The following is a 23,007-nucleotide window of genomic DNA, read 5'->3' on the forward strand; positions in this document are numbered from 1 at the left end:
AGCACGAGTGTCGGTGCGCGGCGGAGCACGGGGGAAGCGGACACGTATCCCTTAGAGTTAGATTGCTTTATTTTTGCATCACATCTTGAGTAGGCATTGACGAATGATTAATTTCAAACATAGCTCGTATGATTTCAGTTAACCTTCGCTTCCACTGATAAGTAGCGATATCTCGTCTGTTTGCTCGGGCGTCGGCTACTTCAAAGACTCGGCATACTCTTTTGAATAGGATTGTTAAATTATGTAGTAAATATCTCTGCGGTTGAAGTGGGATTAAAAGGGAATTACAAACTGAACCGAATAGTGTCAGTTATTGCACCAACAAAAACATTGGCGTTAAACAGGTGATAATTGTAACTAGTATGCCAAAACCAAAATCACATGTCCACAACAAGTTCGAATGAGATATGTTGTGCCGACCACACATAAGTCTGTTTTTCAAGTTTGTTCGGGTCGACCCTGAGATAAGTAAGCCGACGGCAAACAGGCGGTCGGACAAAAAAAATACCAAGTTAACGCTCCAAGTTTGTCAACGTGGAATAAGATTCGTAAAAACTATGCCAGAAGCGGAACAACAAGTCTGTCTTCAAAGTTAGTGACACAGTTCTGCCGAGCGCACACAACATGAGATAAGGTACGTACCAAATAAGTTTTACGAGTGCTGTTCAATAAACTGTTTCTATTAATTTGAAAGAAGGAGTTAATCAATCATCGATGCCGCCAAAAGTAAGCAGTCAGCAGCAGTGTCCGCCGCGCGGCCCGTGTCCCCGGCCGCCGTCACGGGCGCGCGCGCCGCAGACAGCACAGCGCTCGCTAGCACAGCACGGCGCGGTCCTGCGGCGCGCGCACGCGCATGGGCGCGCACGGGGCGGGGCACGCGCAGCCGCCGCAGTCGCCGTGCGCGTGCGCGTGCGCAAGCTTGGCCGGCTTCTCGTAGTCGGGCTGGAACTTCTTGCACAGCGCCAGCACGGACGGCGGGTGGGGGTGCGACTTGCGCGATACCTGCGCGCCAACAGTTCAATTAATGACCATCATCAAATCATTATCCGCCCACTACGGGACTCTGAGAATGAGAAGGGTTAAGGCTATTTAGTCCAACCCAACTCTCAGCCATGCAGGTTATCTCATGCTGTTATCGTTCACCGTTAAAGCAAGATCTCGTCATGAGAAGAGGCCCACGGCTCGATAACTTCGGGGGAAAGGGGGGACGTCGACCTGACCGGGTGCCTTCTGCGAGGGCTCGGACATCGGCCCGGGCGACGTTTCAGATTTGTTGGGCTTTTGAACTAAGGTTTCTAGTCCAAACGGACCTTCTTCGGGATTACATCGGAAATCGGGGCCGAGGACGCTGTGCAGGCCTTCCCGGTTACCTTATTGGGACTAGTTAAAGGCTGAAAATAATCATGAATAAATACCAACCTTAGGTGTGGAGGGCGCGTCCGGGAAGGGAGGGGAGACGTCTCTCGCGTGCGCGTGCTTTAGCGGCTTGTCTCGTTCCTCCTCATCTCTGTCTCCTCGCTCCCCCGAGGGCGCGGGCGACGCGGGGCGCGACTCTGAGTCTGAATAAAGTGAGTAATAACATTAAATAAAAGTTTCGTTTAACATCTATTGGCGCGCATTGGTAATAAAATTGATAAATATGGCATCACGGAAAACGGAATGATGCTTTCTTTTGCCGTCATGCTCGACTACGTTGTGTGCGTAACTCCTGAGCGCGAATACCACGGAATACCAAAGGTAAATTCGAGCGAACTTCTCAATACAACTTTGTAACTTTATAATTTGATAAATGATTCCCAGTTTATTATTTCTTGTAGGGGTTTATTCTTCATAGAGGCCTCTACTCTTATATGTGCACCACCCTTTTATTGTAAAAATGCATATAACTCACCATTATCATCGTGCGCACCATTGGTGCCATTGCATTCACTGACGCCGTTGTGTCCGTTGACTCCATTGACTCCGTTGACGCTCACTCCGTTGACATTGGAGCAACCGTTGACACCGTTAACTGAACCGACTCCGTTCACACCGTTGACTGTTGTGCCGTTGTGACCGTTGTGTCCGTTAACTCCATTGTGGCCGTTGTGCCCGTTGAGACTGTCGAGGTCGTTGGGCGTGTCGTCATCGCTGGCAAGGTCGGTGGCGCCGAAGCCAACGCCAACGATGGCGGGCGGTATGTCTGCCTCGTCTTTCAACCAGGGGTGCTCCAGGCACTCTTCCACTGTAAGACGACCCCTAAGAACAGATAACGGTTGTGTCATAAACTGCTTTTAACTCGGATACACCAAAAGTGATATTTTATTTTATTTTATTTTTTCATTTTTTCTTTAATTGGAAAACCAACAGTTGTAGATACTAACTAGTTAACAGATTGATTGACTTAAAACTAATAACAGGTTTCCACAGATAAGTCTTATATAAACAAGGGTACCTGATAGAACCCAGCAAAAACGCAGCAAACTAAAACAAAGTGTTAAGTTTACCTAGCATGCAACAGTTTATCTACTAAGTTGCGACGTACACTATTCATCTTTCCATAAAATAAGTCAATTTCGGGGTCATTGTAAACAGAATTAAGAAGGCGAGAGACACGGATTATAAAGTAATTAAATCTATTCTTAGTTTTAGTTAAGGGTACGTGCAGAATCTTTTTATGCCTAGGTAATCGCGAGGGTACAAATAAATCTAACTTAGTAAGTAATTCCGGACTATCTATTGACCCTCTAACAATGTTAAGTAGGAGACAAACGTCGGCAATGTTTCTACGTGTATGAAGGGGTACAAGCTGTAAATCCGAACATGATATTTCGTAGGAAGTTTTAGGAAGGTGAAATTTGTGCTTAAGGAATCTAATAAATTTCTTTTGAATACTTTCTAATTTATTGATATAAATGTGATACGCAGGATTCCATATTTGGCAAGCATACTCTAGTTGACTACGGACCAGTGAACAGTAGAGGATTTTGATGGTTTTCATTTTTTTTAATGGTTTACTAACACGTATAATAAAACCTAAAGCTTTAAATGCTTTAGTCACAATAGCATCTATATGATAATCAAAAATTAGTTTAGTGTCGAGGAGTACCCCGAGATCTCTTATAATATCAGTTCTGTTAAGGTTTTGATGTTTTAAAATGTAGTCATAGAGAAAAGGTTCCCTTTTCCTAGTAAAAGATATAGAGTTACACTTAGAGACATTAAGATCAAGTTTATTTTGAATGCAGTAATCATCTAATCTAAACAAGTCAGCTTGTAAAAGTTCCGCATCTTTAACATTATTGACTTGACTGTACGAAATACCTTCAAGTTATCAGCAAAAAGTAAAAATTTTGAATGTATAAAGCAGAGATCGATATCATGAATAAAAATAGTGAATAAAAAGGGTCCCAACAAGGACCCTTGGGGCACACCCGACGGTACTGCCATCCAATTTGATTTAAAACCATTTAACACAACTGTTTGAAGTCTGTTATTAATATAAGAAGAAAACCAGCGAAACAAATCTCCTCTGATCCCAAGGGAGGCCAGTTTTTTTAGAAGCAAGATGTGGTCAATCCTGTCAAAAGCTTTGCTATAGTCAGTATATACAGCATCAACTTGGTCACGACTATCTAACTTATCAGTAAGAAAATCTAAGAATAGTGCCAAGTTAGTGACCGTAGATCTACCCTTTAAGAAACCATGTTGGTTCTGACTAAATTGCGACTTTAGGACATTATAGCATTGATTATATACAATACGTTCCAAAACTTTGGCCACAAGGCAAAGTTTAGAAATTGGGCGATAATTCTCTACCATATTTCTTGGGCCATTCTTATGAATAGGGGTAATATAAGCAGATTTCCAAAGAGAGGGCATATATCCTTCAGATATAGACCTCCGAAAAAGAATATTAAGTCGTTATATATAATTGCAAGGCGAAAAATATTTTACTGAAATCTTCGTTGCAAAGAATAAAGAAAAATAATTAATCAAGCTAAAATGGTGTTAATTTGACAAGATAACAAAGATATGAAAACTAGAACAGAGACGGTTTTGACACTTAAAAGATGGACTGACCATTTAATGGGCTTCTCCGAATTAGCTTTCGTCCAAGTTTTACGAATTCTAAACCTTTGCGAAAATAAGCTTAGTTAACAGAAGGTGACGAAAGGGATTTACTTTTTGGAGGCCGAGATATCATTATTATTATATCATCAGACATAAAGGTTGTTCCTTAAGAAAAGGTAGCAAAATAACATTATCAAAGGCAAACCAGAGGCTTTTCACTAACAAGACCGACTACTGAGGGAGATACAATTTCCTTTCGTCCAAGTCAGACAAATTCTTAACCATTGCGAAATTAGCCTCCAACAGAAGCCGACGTACACGATATACCTTTTCGAGGCTGAGATCTAATCTTTAGGTATCAATTATCAGAAATAAAGAAACGACAATAGAGAAAGTACCTACAGATAAATTCATCTTCCAACTTACTTGGGATCAACCACAAGGGTCTCTTTGATGAATTGGATGGCACGTTGCGAGACTCCTCGGAAGAGATCTCGCGGGAACGACAGCTGGCACTGTGCGATGTTCAGGTAGGTCTCCTGCTTCGTGTCCCCGGCGAACGGTGAGTATCCGCTGAGGAGGACGTAGGCCAGGACTCCCACCGACCAGATGTCCGCCGCCAGGGATAGCGGCTCGTAGGAGAGTATTTCTGGGGCTGGAAACAAAATTATGACAAACTTTATAAAATCTATTAGTATAGTATCCGTTGCCCGCATTCTTCATCCGCGTTTTGTTTTATTACGGTTTTAAAAAAATCTCGTTTGTTTTCCTGGGATAAGAAGCCCATGGTACCCTGCGTTCTTTTAACCTACTCTATGCCATTAATCAAGTTGATTGGTTGCTCAGTTATTGCGTACAGAAGGTATTAATGTATTATTAATTAATGTAACTAATTTGTCTACTTCCTATGAATTTCGTTTGTCCAAGTAACGCTAGCGGTCTAACCAATGATGTGTTTACTAAACCGGAGTTGGCATTCCATTCTTCTATCACGAAAAATGTTAACGAAAATACTTCACCAATGATCCGTGATGGCGTGAAGAATTCGTAACTTAAAGTATTATATGAACTGTTCAACCTTCACGCACAATGGACGGACAACCGGTAATTCATGAGAAATAAAAGAATCATCCAAAGAATAAAAAGGAAGAAAAAAAACATCCTTGAATATCTGATAAGGTAATATCTAATAATTTATTTTGCAGACTTTATAAACAAACACTTTTGACCAAGATCAATTCGATCACTACCTAAAACGCATGTAGGAAGCAATTGACATGAAGAAAATCGATTAAATTCTACATTATTTGGATCCTAACGAACTTCCTCCCACGCTTTATTTCGCATATCTACACATATTAGCATAATAACAAACACAATCCGTGTTCATAAACGTTTTATGGTCGATAAATAATTGCTGCTTTTAGTCCAAAACAGATTCTTATCTGTTACCGACTACATTTACCACATAAGTTAAAGTAAGTGTACCTATAACGTAACATTCAAACTATTACAGATATTACCTTGTAATTTCCATGGCAACCCGACCATAAAAATTATCTAAGTTATGGTCGATGGATTGAAGAGCTGAAGGTGCAACTGAGTGCATCTTAATTATGCAATCTAACGTAGGTTCCTACGTAAAAGCATACGATAAAAATTGTTCTTATTTACATGGAATACGAATTTAAATTCCAAGGTTACTTACGTTATTTATACCTCTTGAATAATAATTAACGTTTCGTGTCCCAAAGCTTCTAATTATTCTCATAAGTTTAACTTTCTATAATGACTCCATGGCCCATAGCTGGTGGTTAAGTGTATTCATAGAACAATTGTAAATAATGTATAAACACGTTGCGCTAGGAGTCGGTGCGTACCCAGTGCTTTATAATTAGTACAAATAAGCTAAACAAAACTTCAAAATGATTTCACTCTGAAGTGTTTCGATCACGAAACTGTTAAGAATGCAATGGGCGGGACATGTGCAAAGCCCCAGAGAGGATGATGGAGGAGAAAATTACGCCGAGCGCGATCTAGAGCATTGGAGTGAGCGAGGAGGAGAGAGTGAAATGAGGGTTTTCGGAGTTCGGAGTTAGAAGGAAGCTGTTTCTGACCGCCTTCAATAGAGAAATTTGCTTGACATGGGTAGGTCTTGGCTTGGCTTGGCGTAGCTTGAGCTGTAGAACTTTGGTGATAATGTCGAATATGATTAAGGCTAAGGTGTTTTGTCACATTTTCAAATGACAGCGCCTTTATATGCCAGAGCGTTAAAAAAATACTGCCCAACTATTCCGAAGCTATGCCATGTTTACAGTGCGTGCAAATATTTTACTAAGGGCATAGATTTATCAAATTGCAATACAAAAATGATTGCTATGAAATGTATGGTATGGCAATAACTGTGTAATGCAGCCAAATGGAGCACCAGTGACAGCCAGCTGGCAAGCCTTACGATCACATTGTGGTGCCAAAATTCCGCGATAAGGCTCCCAGTAACCAAAATTGATAAGGAGACAAGTGATCGGAATAGGCAGTGCAAAGTTTTTTAAACTCCATGACGTTATATGGATAGATAAATGGGAAAGTATGTTTGTATGTTTATTTGTATCCATCCTTCACGCCCGTAACTTTGTTGCCTGTTACTAGTTGAAAGGACGGAGAGGAGTATAGGCTAGTTTAATTCCAGGAAAGCAAACGGTTTCCACGGGATAAAAAAAAAGCGTAACAAAAGCAGACTTCACGCGGACAAAAGCTAGTTTCCAAAATTTCTCAGGCAGCCAAACAGTGTATCATACACATATCGCGAACTCAATTTTAAAATCTCCCTTCAAAGACCAGGCCCCAAAAAGGATACGGTTCGATCTATACTAAGATGGAAATTGCTCCATCTTAGTTAACAATCCATCCATCTTAGGTCTTGAGATAATGATGAGATTATACATAAGAAGCAACTCACCGACATAATCTCTTGTGCCCAATATTTCACGAACATGTGCGCCGGGCTGGATAGCTCGACTGATTCCAAAGTCGCAGATTAAAAGTTCTTCTCCCGCTGCGGTCAACAGAAGGTTCTGTGGTTTAAGGTCCAAGTGCGCGACCCTGCGCGCGTGCAGGTGTGCCAGCCCTTCTAGCACGTGGCGGAGGGCCCGGCGCGCCGCACCCTCTGTTAGCCGCTCCTCCTCGTCTAGAAGTCTCTGCAACTCTCCCCCCGTGCACAGCTCAAGCACTATGGCAACTTCTGAACGTGTTTCATATACCTGTAATGTAAGAATCATCATCATCATCACATCAATCCATTGCCCACAACAGGGCACGGGTCTCCTTCTGCAATGAGAACGGTTTAGACCGTGGTCAACCACGCAGCCCTCTGAGAATATTATGGAGATCTCTCAGACATGCAGGTTACCAAACGATGTTTTTCTTCACATTTAAAGCAAGTGATATTTAATTGCTTAAAACGCTCATAACGTTTAAAGGTTATCACCGCTTTATCATGATTATCGTAGGTTGTACATGTCCCCACAACTGGGCATTGGCCTGTCTCAAGTGAAAAAAGGATTAAGAGCTAATGAGGGCTCGGGAAGTCGGATCAAAAGATGAAAGAATATAGTAAAATTTCGGCGAGACAAACCTTCGACAAAAAAAAGACATCGACAGCGCCTCTAGTGGTTTATTATCCTCAGCCTTTGAATATATCGTTGCTGCGCATAGGTGATAGGGAGATAAGACTTTAGACACTCCATGCTGCTCCAATACGGTTTGGTGGGTTTGAACGATTAATGTCATAAATGTTATGATAACAACTATGGCTTTTCAAAGAACCTGCGTGGTTTCAATAAGCCACAACCTGAACTGATTCTGCAAGCAGGACAGCTTTTGACGACCTCCCTGGCGCACCGGTGAGCGCTGTGGTATTAAGTCGGAGGTACCGGGTTCGATCTGGGAATTTATAATTTCCCAATTATCTCTGGTCTAGTTGGCGGCTTTAGCCCTGGCTGGTTTCCACCCTACCAACAAAGACGTGCAGCTAAGCGATTTAGAGTTCCGGTACGATGATTCCGGTAGAAACCGATTGTGGGGTTAATATAACTGCCATACTTTCTAACTGTAGCTAACCAGCAGGTGAGATTCCAGTCAAGGGCCAACTTGTAGTGGAAAAAAATAAATAAAAAAAGATCATCCTGTTATATTTTACTAACAACTTAACTTAATTTTAACTTTGTATTTTACTAACCATTTATGATCCAAGTTGGTCGTTTTTTTTTTTTTTTTTATTTTATAGTCGTAGCATTTGTAAAATATGTTTAAAAAGAGCAACTGCTGAGTTTCTTGCCTTATTCACCTCAATAGAATCTGCCTTCCAGTTGCTGAAAGAGTCAGTCAATAGTGTTTCTAGAGTAAGACCAGATTTTGAATTTGAATTTGGATACAGTTAGCACACGACCTCTTCATACAAAGACAAGCTCACCTCGTGTAGGCTCACGACCCGCGAGCTGGTGGCGCACAGGGCGAGCACTGCCACTTCGTGCTGTATCTCTCGCGTTGTGTCCGCGGCACGTCTCCGCTTGCGGATGAACTTGGCTGCGTACTCCTCGCCGGAGACCAGGTGCCGAATTTTGCGGACCGACGCGAATTTGCCCCTGGGGAGGATCAAAACAAACAGTTATTATACAATCGCGATTAGGAATCCATATATAAATCACAACAACCTGCCCTTTGTCGTCTCCTCAGACTACTTTATTTCAATAGCTCCTTATACCTATCATACATATTTTTATTGGATACAGGCAGGCGTTACTTTGCGGAATTCCATGATAGTTTTTAAAAATAAAGCCTAATTTGCCATACTAATTTATAATTTCTTTAAACTCCACACCAAACAGATCTTCGGCTTCGAAGAAATCATAAATTACACCATACAGATTCTCCTGGTTTTTGCGGAGTATAGCAAATTGAGCTTAATTTTCATAGCACATATTGTTGGCAACCCTACGTTTTACACATTCTAGAGTATACAGTTTTGCCGGCATTCGAGATGATATCACAATGGATGGATGTGTACATTATTATTTTTACTGTTTAAGTTCTAATATTCAGAACTCATTTTGTGAAAAAATTATAAAGGTCGGAGGCTCGTCAACAAAATGGATCATTCTTTATTGGGACTTTGAGCAGCTGCTTGCGACATTCCCGGACGAACCCCTTTATTTTCCCGGTATAAAATTTATCCTTTAACCATCTTAAAGATCCAAACAGTATCCATGCTATATTTCACCCAAGACAAGTTAAGCGGTCAATGTATGCATAGGTAATAAATCCATTTTTTTTAATCCCGAGGGTTACTTTAACCAGCAGGTTTTCCGGAATTAATATTATCCTAGGTCCTTCTTAATAATATAGGCCAAATTTCATCACAATCTGTTCAACGGTTGAGCCGAAAACAGATTATAAACAAAAAAGTATACATTCATACTTTCGCATTTAAAATGTAGACCTAGAATATACCTTTCACTCTTGTTTTAAAGGTAAAGATTTGTTCTCAAGTCTCTAACTGATAGTAATTTTTTATATATAGCTATATTTTAAGTCGTTACATATTTGAGGTTTAATAGTCTAGCATAGAGTTTATAGACCACACAGGTGTGAAGTCTCCCTGACCATTGACACGAACGGTTACGGAGAAGGGCTTCAAAAATCACGATACTTTTGTGACATAATCTACATGATGGCCCTTACTATCAGTATGATACATGTGACGCTTCCTCCCGGACAGACTTGTAATGTGTAAGAGGTTGTAATTGGGCAATTTCGCCAAGAAGACAAGCTGAATGCGATAAACATCTCATGAAAAGGCCATTAGTGGGCCATTTGTCGCCGTAATAGCCCTCTCGCATGACGTCCAAGAGCGAAAAGCAACGAAACCCTTAACTGTGCGGGGAGACGCTAGACGCGCCGCGATTACCCTCTTCCAAAGCAAGAGACCACTGGGTCCTAAATTAGCTTTCTTCCCAGACGTCAACGGCGAATTCTAGTTCTAGCTAGAGCAAATAAGAATCAGATAAAGTCGGATGCACAGAGAAATTAAAACACTTTATTTAAAAAATTGTCGTGAAAGTGACTGTTATAATCGTATAAGACTTTTTTTATGATTGTCAATATGTATAAGACATATTAATTACAAAGATTCCCTATTTAATTTTGATCGCGACTTGTCCGTTTTGTTTACCCGTAAAAGGAAATGAAACTTGTATGCAGTACATAATTAGACTAGACTTATTAAATGAGTTGTAGAGTGCTACAAAATTAATAACATTAGTCTATTTTATAATGATTTTAATTTTTATATTCTTATCTTATGCTCCAGAAATAGGTTAACGAGACAAATTATGTGTCTGACACAAATCAATCACGTTTTGACACTGAGTCTGAGCAAAGTGAAAGTACGCTCTATATATATCACTGCCAAATGATACTGCGCACACCACTGGTCCTAGGCGAGCAGCTCGATGGCGCGAGAGCAACGCATTCATACAACATTCAAACGGCCTCTTCCTGGCTGGAATAATTAGACAACAGTCAGCACCAGTGATACACGCGTCTGATCCATCGCTCTTCCTGTCTCTGAGGCGTAATGATATGTATCACTAAATTACATTGTAGCACCATTACATATAAAGCTAGCCGCACATCTACGCGCGAAATTCCGCGAAGAATGCAACGGAACTGTCTCGCAATGCTTTAATACCTATTAAGTTTTCCAACCTAGTGATTTATATGCTCAGTACGGAATAACATCAACCGCGCACTTCGTATTATCTTCCTTGCGTTTTTTGTAGTATTTTTGGTGTTCATGGCTTGGGTCAAAAAGTATACATACACAAAAAATGCAAGGATGCTATTTTAGCACGTGAACGCGAGCTCAATTATTATATTTACGTGATTCTATATCAGCACATACGAATGAATATAAAATACATTTTTTTTCTTACATAAGACCAAACTAAAAAAAAATAAAAACAAAAAAATATAATCTCTGTTATTATGCAATTACGTAGCCTTGCCGTGTCTTATGTGCAGTACATATGATAAATAATAAATGAATTAATAAATTCATATAGTACTACGACAATACACAACTGGCCATCTAGTCCCAAAGTAAGCGTAGCGTGTGTTAGGGGTACTAAGATGTCTGATGAATATTTTTATGAATAATATACATAATACTACATAGATCACAGACACTGAAACATATGAGGCAGTCAAAGTCACTGGCGATATTTAAAAAAGCCGTTAAGTGTTATTATTTGTCTAACTGAAGCCGTTGTTTAATAGTATTTATTTATTTACTTGTATCTAAGTATTATATGATGGATGCATTTATGTATATTAGTTTATGTATTAGTATTTAGTTATTCGTATGTATTTATTTCATATTTTGTACCAACTGCAGGTAGTTCTCTTTTTTCCCTAATTCTAAGGTTGCCTGGCAGAGATCGCCTTTTTTATTCTGCTTCTATTTCTATTTTTCTTTTTTGCTTATATAATTCAGAAGTCACTGATATTGTCCAGTTGTGGGAATCGAACCCACGGCCTTGGACTCAGAAAGCAGGGTCGCTGCCCACTGCGCCAATCGGCCGTCTAATGTATGGATGTAGTTTATGTTATGACATATTTTTAAGATATCTATCTATGTATTTGGAATTTAGTATTTCAAATATCAGTTGAAAATGGTGACATAATATTCCCGTAAAACTTATATATATGGTAATGCAAAAAGCCACGTAAAAGTTTTACTTCATCATTACAGTCATGATATCAACCGATGTACGTCCACTGCTGGACACAGGTTTTTGTAGAGAGCACCGGATTTCGATGTCTTGTGACGCTTGCGTCCAGACTTCAGTTCTTGAGACTCGTTGAAGTCGTCTGTCAATTAGTCAAGGGTCTTCCGACAATGGGTTTACCAGTTTTATCAAACCAGCACACCATGTCGGTAGCTCTGGTTCGTCTAGGGATCTCCTTATTTCTTATTTCTCGATACTCCGAGCAAAGCTTTCTCCACCACCATGGTTTTTTTCCTTTTTTTTTTACTTTTACTCATTCAAAAATCGAACGAATAGTTTTAGAGTAAACAGTAACAAGCAAAGGCACAAACACGCAAAAACTGATTGCGTTCAGTCTTGGTTAAATGGAAGCATTACCAGTTTTTGTCCAAATAACTCCATTGAGGAGATGTCATTCACCTTCCACAGAAAATAACAGTAAATCACGAGGTAAAACTTTTTGCGATCGAAACCTTATAATTGGGCTAAGCTAAGAGCTAGTTAACGATTTGTTTAGTGTTTTGCACTGGGCAAAATTTTAATAAATTATTGTAAACTACTTGGCACTGAATTTATAAATGAAATCTAGAAAAACGGCATTCTGATTTTGAAGTATATAATATGTTTGCAGACCGATTTCTCAGCCGTTAGGCGGTTTGTGTTTTTTTATCTGAGTGTGTAAGCCCTCGGTTGGGTCTCATTAAAATATAGTTATTTTCGTCGGTTTTTTAACAGTACCTTGAAGTATGTCATTGTGAACACATTGTGATTGACCAAATTTTTTTTTCAAATGTTGCAAGCCAGTAATGGCACTAAACATTTAATATTTATTCATTTTTGTTATTTTAAAACACGTAATAATTTTACGTTGAATGTTTAGGCTAAAGCCTCCCCATAACTTAACTATGAAAAACTACGAAAAGGCAAACAGTTCATATTTATTTTTCTTGCAGAAATATAAAATTTTGCGTCAAGAAAAACAAGCGCACTGCAGTTTCAGTACAATCACTATCCTCATTTGAGTTGGTTAAGCGCTTAACACAAATCATCCACTAGCTCCAGGTTTACAAACCCAATTTTAACTTCTGAACTGAGCAGTACGGATATAATCCTCATTCCTCAAACGATCTCTGATTGGGGCGTTTAAACGTCAGCTTAAAGTAAAAACTGGTGCAGATGCTACGCCCCACAGAATTAAAAACCTACAGAAACCATGTACGCGACTAATGTTGAAGAATCAAAAACCACTCCACTTTAGCAGTGCTTCTCGAACAGGCGGTTAGGCACTTCATTCCATTTAGCAGTTAGCAGTAATTATTTTATCTGTAATGTTCTCTAACGTTTACCATAAAATGTGGAAAATAGGAAAAAGTTTGTCAGCTAGCAACATTGCGCGGGTGTGAAGTGACCCGTGCACGGGACGTTTTCACTGTCTTTGGGACACAATGCATGCAATGTTGAATGAGGGTTCTGTTCGTTCTTAATTCTGTGCAACGCCCAAGTATCTGAAATTCGAGGGGTATGAAGAGCGGAGGAGATGGTAACAAAAAGGGAGGGGGGGGGGGGGTATTTTCGCCGAAAAGGGCGCACCTGCCACGGCAGCTGTGTGGAGTGTAGCCGAAAAACTAACCGACGAGTCGTGAAGCAGTTTGATTTGAAACAAATTTGAACTGAACGGATTGCTTAAGTAAACATCACTTCTCTTACTTACGATAAGTGAAAAATTATCTCATATTAAACAAATCATGCACGTCCTACAAAGTGCCGCCCTTTGACCTTCAAATCAAAAAATCAAATCAAAAATACTTTATTGCACACAAGAAAAAAAAAAAAAGAGACAAAAACAACAAAGGTACAATGAAATTTGTGTAACAAAGGCGGCCTTATCAATTATAGTGATTTCTTCCAGGCAACCATTATGAGGAATTGGCTAGTTTTACCGGCAACCAAGCCCTTCAGACCGGAAAAAAGCAAAGCTGCTTTGAGCAGAAATTAGCATGGCGCTAGCAGTTTCCCGGACGAGCTCTGTCACAAAAAGCTCTATGCTAATTTAGATAAGTATCTAACATTTCTTATATTTTTTTTTATTCTATAAACAATCTTTTGATGAGACATAATTTTTTGCCTTTAGAGAACATATAAAAATATGCGCTAACAGACTAAGCGGTCATAGACGCATAACGCGTTCAATACAATTGCTCTCAACGAGTATTTATGTTCGGCCGTCAGTTTTATGAATGCGCGATAATACGGTCATTTTTCCATATAAAAATATACGATGACGAATGGCATCATCAAAACATGATCAAATTCGCATCTTACTGCAAAGTGACATAGTTTATTCATTGCTTTGCATGCGAACAATTACGTTGACCCGTTGCTGCGTGAAACTTGCCATGTTATTTATGTACACAGAATGCGTGATTAAATGATCTCAACTGTATCAAAAGGATAAAATAAAAAGATCAATTCGCAAAGTCATATTTTGACGAAATACAAACACAAACAATGTATTAATACGGGACGGGATGGTCAAATACGGTGACAGTCCCGTAAATAGGGGACGTATGGCAACCCTACATATTTGTGGCATGGTAACAAACACTCGCATCCGACTTTTGATGCTAGTATTGATTTCCCCTCATCCCTCTGCGCCTTAGAGCATTTTTTTTCTGTATTTTTTTGCAATAAATACTTTTTCTGTCCCTCAATCTGTCCCTTAGATAACTAGATTACGGTAAGATACTAAGATTACGGCTACATGTGACACGTTTATCAATGAGTGTCATTATTGTGCTGTGTCAGACCACTTAAGATAAATCAATCCCAAAATGGCTTCCTGTGTACACAAAGTATACGAATCGCTCAAATAAATCAAATGCTTTATTTAGTCTATTATGATATTGTCACCCACGTGCTCATAAACGTGCTTCTTTGAACTGTTTGAACGAAAATCATTAAGTGTAGTAGCACGTCATAGAGAAAGTCCATTGTGTACTAGCTGTTGCCCGCGACTTCGTCGACGTTATTTTTGGTTTTTAAAAATTTCGGAAAATTTCGGAATAAAATATATCCTATGGCTCTATTGGATAGAGCCATAGGATATATTGATTACTGCAAACTATATCTTCGCTTTAATTTCAACAAGATTGGTTAAGCGAAACAAGAGCCATGCATCCATAACACTTTTTTTTTCTTATATCCACGGGTAACTTTTATGAGCAGCTTTTTCCGAATAAATATATGTATGTGCATCTCCAGGATGCAAGCTACATGTGAGCCAAATTTCATCAAAATCGGTTCAACGTTTACGCCGAAAATAGGCAACAAACAAACAGGCAAACATCGGCATTTTTAATATTAATGTAGATGTTACTGACATCCACGTGGCCATCAGCGTACATAGAGTAGGTACGTTATGTGTACTCAATCGCTGCAACAGATGGCTAAGGTTGCGCAACCAGACCGATGACCGCCAAGCAACGCGTCCTTGGCAATGACGGACGAGGCGTGGCTGGTTTAGGTTTGTGGGACAAATATCGATGTATCGAAGTTTCGATGTATTATATTATTTTATATTCGATTCGTTATATCGATATTCTTTAAATAATGTTTCTTCTTGTACTTTTTTAATTTAAAATAGATTTAGGTACAAAAAGGTCGCTTAGGAACCTTTTCTACCAGAGAAATTTAAGCTGAGTTTTAGACTCAGGAATAGGTAGACAGTGATAAGTGGTGTTAATTAATATAAACATAACCTATGTGGTATGATAATTGTATTCAACAATTTACCATATAAATACAACAATATACATAAATGTATATAAACATTTTCAATACACTAAACCAACGCGATAAGATATATTTATTCTAATATATACAAAATAAATATAATAATATACATACATACCAGTCACTATAAAAACATATTGAAATAATGTATACCTCAATGCAACTTAAAACTTGCAGATGTGTATCTGCAAGTTTTAAGTTGCATTGAGGTTGCTACCAACTTATCGTTTTTTTGCGATATGTTGGAACCAAAATAACGCGATAGGTATATAACTATCGATATAATCTTTAGCACTTGCGACATCCCTAGGCTGGTTTAGAGCGACTTTCATCTCCTCACCAGCCGGCCAAACGATCAACGATTAACGATGATTGATTACGGGTAAGCGCCCTAATTATAATTCGGGATCCCGTCGGCAGTTAAAACATACGCTTACGAAATAACCTTGATATCGTTACTAACAGTCCGCATCATCACTACCATCGCCATCATCCGCAGCCTTTTAACGTCCCACTGCTGGTCACAGGCCTTGTCTGTCACAGGACAGACGGTTTTAGTGCATAGACCCACAACGCTGTACCAATGCGGGTTGGTGGGATTCAACTACTATTGCAACAATAAGGTGATAATATCCGGGACAGGTCAGACGGTTTTAATGCATAGATCCACAATGCTGCTCCAATGCGGGTTGGTGGGTTTCAACTACTATTGCAACCATAAGGTGACAATATCCAGGACAGGACAGACGGTTTTAGTGCATAGACCCACAACGGTGCTCCAATGCGGGTTGGTGGGATTCAACTACTATTGCAACCATAAGGTGATAATATCCGGGTCAGGACAGACGGCCACCTTTACAATTCTTTAAGGTAATATTCTTGATAGTCATTAGTTAACAAGATTACTTACTATTTCAATATACAATATTGTTTCAAATGGTCTTGAATAATTATCAGTAGTACTTATTTAACAACATTAGAAGAAGAAAAAGAAGGAACACTTTATTGCACGTATAACATATAGGAAAAGAAACAGTAAGTAGTATACAGTACTCAAAGTAGACATGCAAAGGCGGCCTTATTGCTGCAAGCAATCTTTTACAGGCAAACTTTGTAGATAGGACTTACAGCAACAGAACGTACCAAGAGTAGATATTAGAATCAACTAAACAACGCTTATAATAATAAAATATTTATTGTAATAGCATCACATACATATCAGCGTAACTAGCTCGTATATTTTATTGCATTATGAAGCAATCATTCTTTTTAAAGGACCATATAAGGGAAGTCATAAAACTTATCTTTATTCATCCTCGGATGGCAATAACTACTATTGAAATGACCTCAATCGAAATGGAACCCTAAAGCAAGATCGACACAGCTCACAGTTCTTTACAATGTAAAATTCCGTTTATTGCAATTCACAATTTTAACAGTGCATTTGCACTGTTAAAATTGTGAATTGCAATAAATAAACGAATAATACGTAAACCCTTGTCACAATAAATTATCATAACAGTTTAAGTTAGGAACAATATAAGCACCTATAATTGCTTGGAACGATATAGTTCTATTATTGTTGACTCTTGATAGCTGGGTGGTTTAAAATGCAAATTGCGCGGAATCAACGACTTTACAAGGGCATACTGTCATTAGCACAGAGTACTTAAACGACAGAGTGTAGGCACACTAGTGACATTCTTTGAAAATATGCCTTTTCTATTAGGCCATGCATGTTGTAGGTGCGATGGCCGTTGGATCAGGATGGTTCTAGAATGGAGACCACGAAACAGGAAGCGTAGTGTGGGACGGCCCCCAGTAGTTTCAGTATGTGTCCATATGTAAACCACATTGTTTGCTGCAGAGTCGTATGCTCAAAGAATTCTGACAACAGTTTATATTCACAAAACAGTTTTCTGCTTCGTTCTGAAGGGCGTGGTCGCCTGTGTGATACAGGGACATGAGGCTAAACACCTAAGCCTCAGATTGATGGACACAGGGCGGCATTTTATAGGATGTGTTTCTCACATGCCCTGAAAAATGTTCCTCTGTTTATAGGCAAAGTTTTCCACTTAACATCAAAGATCACTATATTTATTGAAAAGGTGTAATGTATGTAACGCTGTATTGTGATTGTTTTTCAGCTTTCTGTACTTTCTGGTGTATTTATCCATCCAATTATTAATTAAATATACAACGGCCAAACGCGTCCACACTCTCATCTGCGATAATTGTTAAAACATAAAATCTCAATCAAAATTTGTTCATACGTTCAGAAGCTACGAAGCCATATACACACATACACGTACTGGATTTGCGTCGCGGATTTAAAAATGTCTTTCTTACTTAAATATATCTCTATACATAGCAATTAGTCTGTGCGCCATTGGACAATAGCCCACGTCACAACAAGGGATGCTGCAGAGAGCAATCAAGTTTTTAAATTAGAGATCCGAACAATGCTGCGCGTACGTCAACTCGTCAATAGAGAATTACGCCCTTGTGGGGTTAGGGTTACCATATCTCAGATTTGGTCCTGAGATTTCCGGATTGTTAGCCTCTTCTCAGGACACCGGCTGGATTTTGCAAATCTCATAAAATCTCAGGATTTTTATAAATACAGCTTAGCATTTTTTTTTAAATTATTAATTTATAGAACTCCTCACATGTGAAACTATACAAATTATACTGAATTAAAAGTATAGCTCGAACTGAAGACGCCGTTAGTCGGTTTCTTTCGTGTGGCCATTGAGCCCCATGAAAGACTACGTTTGCATTTAATAATATTGCGACTTTTTTGAATTGTTAACTTAAGTTAAGTTTAAGAGAACTTACTCAAACTGTTAAAAATCTCACACGTTTTCAGTGGATATCAGGCCTTTTTTCCGGACTTTTGATTCTTTCATCTGGTAACCCTATGTGTGGGGGAGTAGAGTTAATTACATTTTCTTTGTTTTTGAAGGGCCCACAATAGCCGCGCTGTATCCATTTCTAGGGCACTCTGTTTACACTTCAAATTCTGTAGTTTACGTTCTGGGTAAAGTTTTACACCTGGTCGCGTCCCTTTGTATTTCCGAGAGCATGATTGGTGATAAATGCGTGAAGAATCTTATCATTTCTGCCGCAAATCAGCATTATTGCAATGCTGTGTTCCGGTCTGAAGGGCGTGGTTACCGGTGTAATTACAGGCACGTTGAGCTAAACACCTCACTTCAGGTTGGTGGGCACAGAACGGTACATCGCCGAACGGGTTCCTAGCATGCCCTGCAAATTGTTGCTCTGTATATAGGCGATGGTTTTACTCACCATCAGGTCAAACCGATGTTGTGGTTCTCATTACCAATCAATGAAAACTTTTTCTTTTATTCCACTACAAGTCGTCTGACGTCGGAGATGTTAGTCGGCTTACATGTTAGGTTAGGTTAGGTTATATTGAACCCGTACTCATAATCGATTTCTACGCAACATCACTTCTAACGTCTCGGTTATGTGCGTTGAAATACCACATAAATACATGCTTAAACGGTGAAGGAAACATCGTGAAGAAATCTGTACATCTGAGAGTTCTCCGCGATATTCTCGTGGGCGTTTGAAGTCCATCTAAATCTTACTCATTTTGAGAGGGGACTTTAACCTATAGCGGGCCGAAAATGGGTGATTAATTACATATATAATAAGTTTATAGTTTAAATCGTGTGATTCCGTAAACTGAAACAACTTAAACGTGTTGCTCTGTAACAACAAAGATTTAGTTCGTTAGTTTTATTACATTACGCAACAATTCAATTTTTAGACAAATATGTAACAACAAAGAAACGACATTTAAATTTCTTAAGTAATTTCACGAATAGTTTGTTGATTTATTCCGTTATGAACATTATTATAAGTTACGCACAATGACACATAAAATTGTCTTTTTGACTGCCATATTTGTTACTGTTTTATCATAACCGAAACGCTTGTATTTTTCTAATTTAACGATCAGTTTTAGCCGTGCATATCTTCAAAACATGACATTTCTTTATCCGCATAATAAATGTCTTTATGTTTAAATTCGACGCTGCGACAGCGTTGAATGTGCTCATCGTTTTGAGAATAGGTACTACAGCTGATACTGTCCTACGTTCCGTTTTACGCAACGCAGATGGATGGGATTGAGCCTAGAGGGAAGGTGGAGGATCATAAATCACAGTGGTTTCGCGTTTATTACGAACTTATCTCGGATATCACGCCTTGCACGTACGCGACGTAGGCTGCTAAGCGATGGTACAGAACATGAGCGGAAGCGGGTGCAACCTTCTCATTCTTAAGGCAAAGGCATAACTGTTAAAAAAAGGGCAGATCAAGACCATACCTGGAAATGGGTTAAGTAATAGTGTGATTGTTGTACAAGGCTTAGGGCATCATTTATATTTTAAGGGTTCTTTAATTTGTATTTAATAATTGATTGATATTTTTATTCTATATACACTTGTCTATGATGCTCTAAAATAAATTATAAAAGAAACTGTGTCGGATAAAATAAATAATTGCCATCTATCTGCTTTTGTGAGTGTCACATAAAGTAAACATACCTTTTATGTTATTTACGGCTTTTATCTATATATAGGTTGTTCATATTTACTTAAGAATCTGAAGTGAATCATTTCTTACCGGATATGTGTTAAATAACGAAATTAATAACTTCTATTTAGAGTTATGGGGTTCTTATATATTATGGAATTATGCATATCTGATATATTATTTATTTATTTTCTGATAGAGTTATGGAGTTATGGGATTCTGAAAAGGGCGGAACAAATAAATTCAAAGTCTTCACAGTTAATAAATTTAAAAAATCTAAACATTTTAACATATCTCCATCAAAATCGACAACGCTTCTGTTTATACACTGGACCACAGCTAAAGAAACATAGCTTGTAATAGATATGATTTTATATCTAATCTCAGAACACTGCAATACATCACGAAAATGAAAATACAACGATAATAATTCAAGGAGAAATTATAATTTACAACTAACACAGAAAACTGGAAACCTTAGTATAAACAGTTTCATAATAGCAGTTAACATGGGTGGACGAAGCAAGATACTTTTAAACTCTACTTAAAAGTAAAAACTAGTAAAAGTAAAGTTTTTCGAACAAAGCTTGTCCGGGGAAGTACTAACGCTATGCTTATATATGGTGTAATTACAGGCGCGTGAAACTTTGATTTTATTGTAAATGGCGGCTCTTCTCGGTAGAATCTGCTTTCAGAACCGGTGGTAGAGTCACTACAAACATACATACTTGACGTTTCAAAAGTGCTTATAAAGTAGGCCTACTTGAAATAAATGAATTTGAATTTGAATTTGGAGCGGTGATAGCCCAGTGGTTAGGACTTTGGCTTCACTTTCGGGTTGCGAGTTCGAATCCCAGCAAGCACCTCTAACTTTTCTAAGTTACGTGCGTTTTAATAAAAATATCACGCGCTTGAAGCAAAATATCACGTGCTGGAAGGTGAAGGAAAACATCGTGCGGAAACCTGCATGCCTGAGAATTCTTCATAATGTTCTTAAAGCCGTGCGGAGTCCACCAATCTGCACTCGGGCAGCGAGGTGGACTACGGCCTAATCCCTTCTCATTGTGGAAGGAGACCCGTGGCCGGTAGTGGGTTGAGATGATGATGAGGCTTAACACCTACGCCTCAGGTTTGTGGACACGGGGCGGCAATTTCTAGGCCGTGCTCCGTGCGACGGCCGAGTGGCGCAGTGGCAGCGACCCTGCTTTCTGAGTCCAAGGCCGTGGGTTCGATTCCCACAACTGGAGAGTGTTTGTGTGATGAACATGAATCTTTTTCAGTGTCTGGGTGTTTATCTGTACATTACAAGTATTTATGTGTATTATATTCATAAAAATAAAAATATTCATCAGCTATCTCAGTACCCATAACACAAGCTACGCTTGCTTACTTTGGGGCTAGATGGCGATGTGTGTATTGTCGTAGTATAATAAAGTATAATGAACTGGCGAAGTTTTACTCTGTCTATAGTAGATGGTTAACATCGTTGGGCTATCTGCGTAATCCGTCAGTTGTTTCTATACAAAAGTCGGGCGATATAAACGAAAAGGAGAGCGTTGTGGTTTTAAGTAGGAGGTCTCGGTTTCGGTCCCCGGCAAGGACAATTTGGGAATTTATAATTTCTGAATTTTCTCTGGTCTGGTCTGCTGGAAGGCTTCGGCCGCGGCTAGTTACTGCCCAGTAAAAAACAGATTATATTGGCGAAATATAGTTAGGAGAGGCGACCCCAATTGATAATAATGATAAAAAAAAGGTCAATAGAACATCACCGTTTTATTAAATCGGTTAAAAATGAAAGTAGCTTGAACACGCGCAGTAAGTATCGCAACCGGCATGTGACATTGACAATCGCAAGAAGTAATTTACATTTCGCCAGAACATAAATATTCAATTATGAAAACACGCTGTCCGGATCTTGTGTTGCAAACATTCAAAAGCAGAACTTCATGACTTATGGCATCAAAAGATTTTCTGGCAGCTAAGTAATAAATAGATATACTACGACAATACACACATCGCCGCCTAGCCCCAAAGTAAGCGTGTTATGGGTACGTAGATAGATGATGACTATTACATAAATACTTATAATATACAGATAAACACCCAGACATAACACTGAAAAACATTAATTCATCACGCAAACATTTTCCAGTGTGGCACCACGGCCTTGAACTCAGAAAGCGGGGTAGTTGCCCACAGCGCAAAGCGGCTGTCAAAGTGACCGGCCGGCTAAGTGAGTCCAACAATCCAAAGTCTTTGGAAGTCTTCGAACAGTATCTAGATATTGCCAGTGATAGCTCTTCTACATGGTCGGTAAGTACGTGCCTCACAAGAATGGTTGGCGAAAGATGGGAGAGCTATATATGTTGAAACTTTGACGACCTCCCTCCCTGGCGCAGCGGTGAGCGCAGTGGTTTTAAGTGGGACGTCCAGGGTTCGACCTCCGCCATGGGTAGTTTGGGAATTTATAATATGTGAATTTTCTCGGGTTTGGTCAAGTGGTAGGCTACGCCCTTGGCTAGTTGCCACCCCTACCGATAAAGACGTGCCGCTAAGCGATTTAGTGTTCCGTTACGATGTCGCGTAGAACCCGATTGAGGCATGGGTTTTATATAACTGCCATACCCCTTTTGTTATCCCTTTTTATTTTTATTTATTTTAGACTGCATCATGATTTCCGAGCAGGTGAGAATGCAGTCTATGGCTAGAAATATATGGTATACACCTCTAACTTTCGGTTCAAGAGTGCTATTTAATCGAAATAATTAAA

General features: G+C 39.2%; 1 protein-coding gene across 1 annotated transcript in view; it reads right to left on the bottom strand.

Annotated features, from left to right (window-relative positions):
* Positions 1-813: 813 nt before the first annotated feature.
* LOC120624260 (serine/threonine-protein kinase 17A) overlaps positions 814-23,007 on the bottom strand; it is a 322,872-nt gene continuing 300,678 nt past the window's right edge. The window contains exons 2-7 of the mRNA XM_039890709.1: positions 8,525-8,696; positions 7,013-7,313; positions 4,480-4,708; positions 1,892-2,238; positions 1,420-1,559; positions 814-1,002 (exon numbers count right to left, since the gene is read on the bottom strand). Of these exons, the coding sequence (XP_039746643.1) occupies positions 814-1,002; positions 1,420-1,559; positions 1,892-2,238; positions 4,480-4,708; positions 7,013-7,313; positions 8,525-8,696 (1,378 nt within the window). The remainder of the gene's footprint in view (positions 1,003-1,419; positions 1,560-1,891; positions 2,239-4,479; positions 4,709-7,012; positions 7,314-8,524; positions 8,697-23,007) is intronic.

The sequence above is a fragment of the Pararge aegeria genome, chromosome 6 (assembly GCF_905163445.1).
Source record: "Pararge aegeria chromosome 6, ilParAegt1.1, whole genome shotgun sequence".
NCBI lineage: Eukaryota > Metazoa > Arthropoda > Insecta > Lepidoptera > Nymphalidae > Pararge > Pararge aegeria.